The following is a 9815-nucleotide window of genomic DNA, read 5'->3' as shown; positions in this document are numbered from 1 at the left end:
GGAGGCGGCGGCGTCCAGTGTCAGATGGAGGGCGGCACCGGCCTCCAGGCGCACCCTACCGACTGCACCAAATTCGTCAATTGCTGGCAGGTACGTTGGGGGCACTCCACCGCACGGTCTTGGGGTCGGATCAACAACCCACCAGGCGCTTACGTCTTCCTCACTCTCGCCCCCCACAGGGCAAGCCGCACATCCAGAGCTGCGCGCCCGGCTCGTTGTTCAGCACCCGCCTAAACGCGTGCGACCACCCGAACAAGGTGACCGAGTGCGTCGGCGGCAAGAGGGTCGCTCCCGGAGCTGCGGCCCCGCCAGCACAGCCCGCGGGCGCGCTGCCTGCCAGCTACACCCAGGCGGGCGGCGGCTACAACCAGTTCGGCAACCAGGGCTACCAGCCCCCGCCTCGGCAAACGTTCCTGACGGCCGCGTCCTACCCGGACCAGGTCCCCGCTGCTAGCTCCTTCAACGGCTACGTGCCCAACCAGGTGTTGCCCCCTCCCGGCGCCGGCGGCAAGGGCAAGAGCCTGCACCCTGAGCTGCAGCCGAGGCCGCCCTCGCAACAGTTCGGCTGGGGCGCCGCCCCGCGCCCTCTGTCGGCCGACCCCAACCTGGACGTGGAGGGCATCGAGTCCGGAGGTGTGATAGGGCCGCTGCCCCGCCCGCACCCGGGCCACAACGAGGAGTGGCACCGCGACCACGGCGTCCCGATGCCTGGCAGCGGTAAGTGAACACGGCGCGGTGGCTGCGTGAGGAACTCGCCGTTTTTATTCTGACGGTTTCGCGCTCTGGTGTTTTTCAGGCGTGCCGCCTGGTCATAACCCTGCATACCACCAGCACCACCATCACCACCACGAGCAGCAGGGCAACCGCTATACCCCGCATCCCCCTGGACACCACCACGCAGGTCACAGCCCCCAGCCGGGCAACTACAACCCTCAGCAGGGCAGCTACACCCCATCTCCGGGCCGGTACACTCCGTCACAGAGTGGCTACAACCCCCAGCCTGGGGATTACAACCCGCAGCAGGGAGGTTACGGCGGATATGACCGGCCGAGCGGAGGATACACCCCGCAGCCCAGCAGGTACGACCCCCAGCCCCAGGAGGGCGGCTACACACCGCACGCTGGTCACCACCCGCACGCTGGCCACAACGCGCACCCCGGCCACAACCCCCAGTGGCACCACGACCACGGCGTGCCCATGCCAGGCGGACAGCGTGGAACAGGTGAGTCACAGCCCACTGCCAGGCGCCTCACAAGCGACGTTGTAATCGATGCTCAATGCAGATTCCCTCTTGCTAGCTTACGCCCCCACCACTACCACCCCGTCTTACGACCCGCCCACCACGACATGCGCACCGGAGGAGGACGACGACAACGACTTCCGGGAGAACGACTTTGACCTGCGTTCGGCCGGTTCTAGTAATTGGGTAACCGTCGTGGAACGTACCAAGAACACGAGTATGCCACAGTCCGGCCAGATGGTGAGCGCCTCAGCCCTTTGCCTTATGTACAACATCACTAAGTGCGGCAGTGGGCGTTGCCGAGTTGTCGCGTCATTATGGGTGCGTTCTTAATCCATAATCCTTCTCAGGTCCGCATCCGCGGGGGTCCAACACCGCTTGAAGGCTACGTGGAGGTGATGGGTCCGGGATCCAAGTGGGGCTCCGTGTGCGACAAGCCCGCCGACTGGACAGTAGAGGAGGCCTCCATAGTCTGCAGGATGCTCGGCTACGAGAGGTAAGAGGAGGGCTGGAGCGAGGCTGGGGTTGGTCATCAAAGCGCATATAACAGTTGCTGTCTTGGTCGCGCAGAGGCGCCGAGCTGGCTTGGCAGGGTCGTCCCCGCGGCTCCCCGGGAGTCTTGGACGTGCACGTCGAGGAAGTCTACTGCTCCGGACAGGAGCGTTCGCTGATGAGCTGCTCGATGAGCGCCGGCGATGCGGGCGACGGGTGCAACCTGGAGACCCAGGCCGCTGGCCTGCGCTGCTACCCGAACTACGTCGCGCGGTGCCGGCCGGGCGAGGTGCCCTTCAAAGGCTCTTGTTACTCGGTCGTCATCCCGAGGCAGGACCGCAAGGTCGACGCCATTGCCTTCTCCCAAGACGAGGCCATAAAGCACTGCAAGAGCCAAGGTGGCCACCTCCTCGACATCAACAGCCAGGTAAGGCAGGCGCAATGAGCACATATACGGGGGTAGTTTTAATTTATCTGTCAAAAAGTAACAAAGCTGAACTTCCAGGCAGAGAACGACTTCATTTCGGAGTGGTTGACAACAGCGCACCCCGCCCTCGGCAGTGTGCTCACCTCTGGTGTCGGAGTGTCCGTCCCGGGCAGAGACGTCTGGGTGTGGGAGGACACCGGGGCCCAATTCAAGTATAACCTCTGGTGGCCCGGCCCTCCCAGCAAGGAGTTTGACCCAGGTAATGACAGTGACAGTGTGTGTGAGAGAGATGGGGGAGGAGAGAGGAGAGGATGGTGCAGATCAGAGGAATGATAACCCCCACGTCGCATACAGCGAGGGCACCCAAGGTCAGCGACCGCCCGCTCTGCATCCTGCTCAAGAAGGACTTCCCCTGCGACACCTGGCCTGGGGCCGTGACCGGCGGCAGGGGTGCAGGCAGAGGCGGCGGCTACGGCAGTTGGCAGGGTGTGCGCTCCTGCGGCGCCGAGTACTTCTTCTGGCACGGCGAGGACTGCGCCATCCGGCAGAAGTCGTACCCCTACGTGTGCGAGAGGAAAGCTGACGACGTGGGTGAGTGTTCGTGCCGGTGTGAGCTGACCAGCAGCCGGGCGACTCCCTCTGACGGCGACCTTGTTCCAGGCTGTCTTGGCCCGAGCGGCACCGAGTACGAGGGCACCGCCAACGTGTCCTGGAACGGGCTTCCTTGCGTCAACTGGGACTCCCCCGCGGCCGTGTCCGCGCTGCGCTACCGCGTGTCCGAGGACGTGCGGCAAAAGTCGCTATCTGGGCACAACTACTGCCGCACACTGGCCGGCGGCAGCGCTGGTAACCAGGAGCCTTGGTGCTTCGTGGACGCGGGAGCGTCGGGCATCAAGGCGGAGCGCTGCGATGTACCGCGATGCAGAGAGAACACAGGTAACTCGACTGACAGCGAAGTGGACGCGACTGTCCCGCTACAGACCGGGGTGACGGTGCCAACCCCGGGGCTGTACGAGGCCAACGGCCGGCCTCGGCTGCCCGCGTCAGAAGGTGACTCTCCTTTCCCCTCCCTATCCCGCCCCTACCCACCAACTTTCCTTCCGCGCTCAAGAGACGACCCGCTGGCCGACCCCCGTGGCACGGCGACTGCCACCGACAGGCCCTGGCCGACGCTTCCCACATCAAGACCGTTCTTCAGACCTGACGAGGGACAAGGCCTCGGTCGCGGTCCTGGGCCCAGCACCACCCCCGCCTGGCCGGACCCCTTCGCCGGCAGGTCCACCACTCCGCGCCCGAGGACCCTCGAGGGCCGCGGCGGTGGCCCGCGGCGCAGCACACCACCCGCAGGCCGAGTCTACCCCTCTGGGTCGGTCACGGCTAGACCACGAGAGGTCACGACCCTGCGACCCAGTTCTGGATCCAACGACCCGGAGTGGCCCGTCAACTACGCCCCAGGGTTCAGCCACCGCGAAGTCGGACCGACGCCGCAAGCCCCTCCCGTACCGCCGTCCAGAGACCTGCAGCCGCCGTACCAGGGGGGCGTGCAACCCCCACGCACCACGCAGACGCCGTCCGTGTACCGCGACCGCGAAGAGTACGTGGAACCGGAGGGCCGCGACGACGGGTCGGACTACGCCAACGTGCCTGACCCCCTGAGGATGGACACGCGACTGCCCAGCCTTAGTCCCCGGATGGGAGCCTCCCCTGACTCCGACCTTGGCCCCACTTCTGCCCCCACCACTGGCCGCCCCGCGGGTACTGCCCTGGGCTACGGAGCGCGACCCGACCCCCGGCGCGGCTACGGCCTCCCGGATGGCGCGCCCCGCAGACCCCCCGTGGCCACGGCGCGCCCCCCTGCTGAGCTCTATAACTACCTGCTGCCCGGCCAGAGCTACGCACCGTACCCGTACGCCGCGGACCCGAGCCAGCCGCAGGGCCCGCAAGGGCGCCCTTCCTACTCCAACCTCTTCGGCCTGCTGCCCGCCATGGCCCCCGTGGCGCTGAGCTACTACCCCAGCGAGGGCGCCAGGGCCGTGCGTGACCCGCTGGACGACTACCCCGACCAGGAGGGGCGCGGCCCCACGGCGACAACCCCATCGGGCAGCAGCGACACGGAGGACCCCTACGGACTCTTCTCCGGCTCCAGTGAGAGCTCCCGCCAGCCCACACGCGAGGGGCGCTACCCCTCCCCGACGGTGGCCTACCCCTTCCGCGGGCCGAGCCCGGGCAGCAGCTACCCCTACTCGCAAGTGGGATACTACCCCCCTCAGCGCGCAACAGCCAGGACCCCGAGTGGCAACGATGAGGACGACTCGGAGCAAGACAGCGGCAGCGAGTCCAGAGAGTCCGACGGGCGGGCCGAGCGATGGCCTACGTCGTACAATGGGCACTCCGGGCCGGGCGGGGCGCCCTCTCGCCAGAGCAGGACGGCCGAGGAGCCTGTCACCGGGGCAGCCACCATCGCCACCCCGGCCCTCACCGTCACCCTGGCACCGACTACCAATCCGCCCTTCAGCAGGCCGAATGTGAAGGTTGAATCCGAGCACGTCATGAAGATACCCAAGTCGGGAGAGACGTCCCCGGCACTACAAATCACGACGGAGAAGATATTCTTCATGTGAAAGCGGTTGTCGCCTTACCACCACCGCCTCCCTTTGCCCTCACCCCTTTCCCATCTAGTCACCGATCGTTTATCTTATTTTGCAACGTTATTCTCCGTTCCACTTGTTTTCGTGTTTTTGGACAGTAGTTTTAGAAGGTTTCCCAGAGTTCCCCAGTTGTCTGGTGTGACCTCTGAAAAGGGGTGTCAAAGTGATTTAAGCATAGGAAATTTTGTGCACTTTTGAATTGTTCCTTCTTACTTGGTTTAATTATACCAGTGAAAAGTCTCTGTGATTATTTTATTAGGGTTCATGAGCATAGGCAACATGAACAGTCACAACAAGTTTTCTTTTTATAAGTTTATGTATTATTAAGTCAACTGAAAAAATACATAAAATTGTAGAAAACACGAAGGTTCTATTTTAATTCCCTTCGATCCCTGTACACACGAACGATATAAAAGTATATTTTGCAAAAAGTAAGAAAAGTTTACTTCTTCGACACATAAAACTATGAGAACACTTAAATACTGAATAGGCATATTTAAAATAAAAACTGGAACAGTTCTTAAGTGCACACTTCTTTCCTCTGGACTGTGCTTCTACGGAAAAGGCAAGACAAGCGAGCATTAGACGAAATGACCTTGAAACGCCTTGCATCATGATATGTGGTACAAGGCAAGCCGTTTGGTCTGACGTGGCGCGGCGTAGCGTTGCCTCTCAAAACATGGTGTGTTTTGATTGGAAAGGGCCTTGTCTCGTGCGCGCCTTTTCACACCGCACGCACAGGGGGGGTGAGGCGGGGAAGGCATCCAAATATGAGAGGGGGGGGGAGATGCTGACATTAGGAGAACAGCAGCAGCAGACAGCGCAACAAGCGCATACGTCACGAACCGCGCCAGCCGGGCTAGCCCGGAGGTCAACCCGATTCTATTGAGAGTACGATTCCGCTCCGCCAGCCACGCGGCCAGCGAAGAGGCTGGGGCGCGCGTCCTCGGAGGCAGGCGGGCTGATCTGATATAGCGCGAGGATCAGGGCCGCGGGTCGCGCTCGGGTCAGATGTGTCGCACACGGAGCGCTCGATGACTAATGGGGCTGACGATCACGACGATTACTAATTTTACTTAAGAATTTAGCGTGTCATAACAGAATGTGTCTCACGGCGCACACACCTCTGTCCTCGTGTTGCAGCCATCGGCAGGGCCGCGGTCATCCACTGCGGCCCCCAGCAGTTCGAGTGCGGCCCCAACGAGTGCATCCCCAACGTGTGGCAGTGTGACGGCGAGCCGGTAGGTCGGGCGTGCCTCTAGGCGTGCCCCTCTAGGAGTGCGCCTCTAGGCGTGCGCCTCTAGGCGTGCGCCTCTAGGCGTGCCCCACGAGGCTTACGTAGTGTCAACCCTCCCCCGACTCACGACTGCCTCGTGCCCTACCACAGGACTGCAGCAACTCGCTGGACGAGCGCTCCTGCTCCGACTACCTGGTCGAGTTCAAGGCGGTGAAGGGCGCCAAGCTGGAGCAGCATGACGTGGAGCGCTGGCTGCACCTGGACGCCAACACGTGCGCCCGCCGCTGCCTCGACTCGACCGACTTCGTGTGCAAGTCCTTCAACTACAAGTGAGCGGGGGGCTGCATGTGTGGGCTGCGGAGTCCGAGGGGAGCGGGGGGCAGCTCTGACTGACGAGTGACTGGTCCTGCAGGAGCTCCACCAAGGTGTGCCTGCTGAGCAGCGCCAACGTGGGCGAGACGGGGTCGCTGCAGCGCGCCAACCGCACCGCCTGGACGTACTACGAGCGCGAGGCGCTCAGCGACCCCTGCAACGACCCCACGCGCTTCCTCTGCGCTAACGGCAAGTGCGTCAACGCGACGGACCGCTGCAACGGCCGCGACGACTGCGGCGACCGGTCCGACGAGGCCTCGGGCGTCTGCACCCCGGCCACCATCGGCTACGAGCTGCGCCTCGCCGGCGGCAAGGCGAAGAGCGAAGGCAGGATCGAGGTCAAAGGCAAGTCTCGGGAAGTCTAGGCTATAGGGTCTGGCGGTTCCCCGGAGCCTGTGCAAAACGGTCATGAAGTGGTGGTTGTCGCACAGTGAACGGCATCTGGGGCGTGGTGTGCGACGACGGATTCGGCCTCCCCGAGGCGGATGTGGTGTGCCGAGAGGCCGGCTACCGTGACGGCGCCGTCGAGGTGCTCAGCGGCGGAGTGCTCCCCGCGCCGCACAAGCCCCTCCCCTTCCTGGTGGACGAGCTGCTGTGCAAGGGCAACGAGACGTCCCTCATGCACTGTGACCAGGCGGGATGGGGCGTGCACGACTGCCTGCCGGAGGAGGTACGTGACGGCGCCTGGTGGGTGTGCAACCCGCCTGCGCGAATGCGCAACGGGCGGGTATCCCTCAGCCCTGACGGCGTCCTGTCCTGTCCGCAGATGGTGGGAGTGCGGTGCGCCACGGCCGCGGGGCTGGAGTGCAGGGCGGCGGACGGCGAGTCCCCGGAGCTGCACGGCGGCTTCGCGTGGGGCGCCATACTGCAGCTGGCCACCAAGCACTGCCGGCAGTCCAGCAGGGCGTGCCCGGAGAACCAGTGGCAGTGCGAGTCCGGCGAGTGCGTGCCGGCCAAGTTCCTGTGCGACACCGTCGAGGACTGCAAGGACGGCAGCGACGAGCACGCCAAGCGGTGCGCGGTGAGTGGCGACGGTGGGAGGATGGCGGGTGGCGTACGTTGTGCGCTGGTGATGGTCGCACTCCGTCAGGGTGACTGGTGTTACAGGGCACCATGGGCATGCGGCTGGTGGGCGGAGCCAACAAGACGGAGGGTCGCCTGGAGGTGAAGGTGTACGGCGAGTGGGGCTCGGTCTGCGACGACGACTTCAACGAGGCCGCCGCCATCACGGTGTGCAGGCAGCTCGGGATGCCAGGGAGAGCCCGGGTGCTCAAGGAGGCGCACTTCGGCCAGGGCCAAGGACTCATGTGGCTGGACGACGTAAGTACAGCTAGCGGGCGTGGCTTGCGCGGGCTCCGCAGGCTAGGGCCGTGTCGAGCTTGCATTTCTCTGACCGGTAGGTGCGCTGCTCTGGCAACGAGACATCCCTCGAGAAGTGCGCCCACGCGGACTTCGGCGTGACCAACTGCAAGCACGATGAGGACGTGGGCGTGGCGTGCCTCGGTGGTGACGAGCAGGCTGCCACCCGCGCCCTAGAGGAGCAGGCCGGCGGCGACAAGCAGGTGGACATCAGCAAGTACCTCCCCTCGGACTGCGGTACGCGCCAGGCGCTGGAGGACGAGTTCGTCCCCGCGGTGCAGCTGGCGAGGGTGGTGTCCGGGCGAGGCACCCCGCGCGGCGCCTACCCCTGGCAGGCCAGCGTGCGCGTCCGCTACGGCCTCAAGTCGGTGCACTGGTGCGGCGCCGTGCTGGTCGGCCCGCTGCACGTCCTCACGGCGGCTCACTGCCTCACGGACTACACGAAGGGCGCCTACTTCGTCAGGGTGGGAGACTTCAACTCTGAGGTGAGCTGCAGACACACGCCACCCAGCGATGGAGGAGAGGAGGAGGTTCCTCTAAACTAACCGCCCCGCCCTCTGCAGGACGACGACGGTTCCGAGCAGGAGGCCAACATCGAGTCCATACACGTGCACAAGGACTTCAACAAGAACGTATACCTGGAGAACGATCTGGCGGTTATCCGCGTGTCTGGGGCCGGCTTTAGGATGACCGACGTCGTGCGGCCCGCCTGCCTGCCCAAACGCAGCACACCTTACACGGTGAGTGCCAGGCACGTTGGTGCTGGTTCTGGGCCGATCGCCTTGCACTTCCCTCCTAACGTATTAACCACTGTGCAGCCCGGCACCAACTGCTCCATCTCGGGCTGGGGCTCCGTGGGCACGTCCGGGGCTGGCTACTCCCGTCTGCTGCGCTCAGCCTGGCTGCCCATCCTGTCCACGGACGCGTGCAGCGCACCGGACGTCTATGGCAAGAAGGCCATCGTGAGCGGCATGTTCTGCGCCGGCCAACTGGGCGGCGGGGCCGACTCCTGCCAGGGAGACTCCGGGGGGCCCATGGTCTGCTTGTCCGAGGAGGGTGAGTAAAGCGGCGCACACAGACACGTCTGTTGGGTCTCAAGTCTACATGAACACACTCGCTCACGCTTGTGTTTCATTCCACAACAGATCGCTTTACCCTATACGGCATCACGAGCTGGGGTCACGGTTGTGGAATGGCTAATAAACCCGGAGTCTACTCCAGTGTTGCTCACTACCTCGACTGGGTGCATGACAAGATAAGGGAGTCCGTCCGTTCTAGTTAAAAATGTTTAAATGATTACATGTATTTATGACATAACATAAGGTAAACTACTCGCTACCTGTAATAAATAACTTAAAATTCTTGTTCTGCTCATTTATTTTGTTACACTTTTTAAATATTTGAAGCTAAACCTTCATAATGTACATGCAACTTTGGGTGAAGAATGATAAAATCCTTCAAGAGGGTTCACATGACTGCTTGGGACAAGATAAACTGAAAGATGAACTCCCACATTGCAGCACAAATAACACCCAATGGAATCCACACAATACCATACCTACACCTACGACCAAATGAACTCTGGCCCATCAATCTGAGGAACATAGTGCTCTCAAGATGTAAAAACAAAAGAGGAAATGTGTTTGTACAATTTGACAAATAAATGGTCAACTCTGATGTAGTGGGGTCCAGCCCTTTAAAAAGTCCTTACTTTTTAATCCCCATCCTAAGGCACATGTAGGAAATAAAATGGAAACAAACAGCACCATTACCATGACATTTTTCATGTTAAGAAACATAAGTTCAACAATTATTTATACTCCACATACCCTGTAGAGATATCTAGATAGGTAGATGAAAAGGGCATAATTCAATACAGCTAATCTAATAGACATCACCTGAACGTGCTTTCAAGGCAAAATAAAAATCGAAGTTGTTAAACAACGAGACATTTTCAATAAATCAAGTGCCCATAACTTGGAAATTGTACAAGGAGAAGAACCTGAACTTGTAAGAGTAAAATTCAAATATATTAAAAAG

The 9815-nt window shown here is 61.7% G+C and overlaps 1 protein-coding gene across 1 annotated transcript; it reads left to right on the top strand.

Moving 5' to 3' along the window:
• The first annotated feature begins 6 nt into the window (after positions 1-6).
• Positions 7-9139, top strand: LOC113207863 (uncharacterized). Its single transcript, XM_052277003.1, has 19 exons — positions 7-90; positions 180-717; positions 797-1222; positions 1299-1480; positions 1591-1736; positions 1811-2159; positions 2238-2418; positions 2514-2750; positions 2820-3095; positions 5951-6048; positions 6195-6373; positions 6457-6761; positions 6848-7086; positions 7183-7437; positions 7524-7736; positions 7817-8260; positions 8339-8515; positions 8594-8831; positions 8921-9139. The coding sequence occupies exons 1-19, from the start codon at positions 25-27 to the stop codon at positions 9055-9057; spliced, it is 4686 nt and encodes a 1561-aa protein (XP_052132963.1). The 5' UTR covers positions 7-24; the 3' UTR covers positions 9058-9139.
• The last annotated feature ends 676 nt before the right edge of the window (positions 9140-9815 follow it).

The sequence above is a fragment of the Frankliniella occidentalis genome, unplaced genomic scaffold, assembly GCF_000697945.3.
Source record: "Frankliniella occidentalis isolate FOCC.00 unplaced genomic scaffold, Focc_3.1 Scaffold5379, whole genome shotgun sequence".
In the NCBI taxonomy this organism is placed as follows: Eukaryota; Metazoa; Arthropoda; class Insecta; order Thysanoptera; family Thripidae; genus Frankliniella; species Frankliniella occidentalis.
This window is presented reverse-complemented; position numbering and strand designations above follow the sequence as displayed.

Bases quoted from the DNA above. Each gene is read 5' to 3' on its own strand.
- LOC113207863 (XM_052277003.1), top strand. From the start codon at position 25: ATGGAGGGCGGCACCGGCCTCCAGGCGCACCCTACCGACTGCACCAAA. The intron at 2,419-2,513 runs GTAATGACAGTG...CGTCGCATACAG, and splicing joins CAGCAAGGAGTTTGACCCAG to CGAGGGCACCCAAGGTCAGC. The intron at 8,261-8,338 runs GTGAGCTGCAGA...CGCCCTCTGCAG, and splicing joins TGGGAGACTTCAACTCTGAG to GACGACGACGGTTCCGAGCA.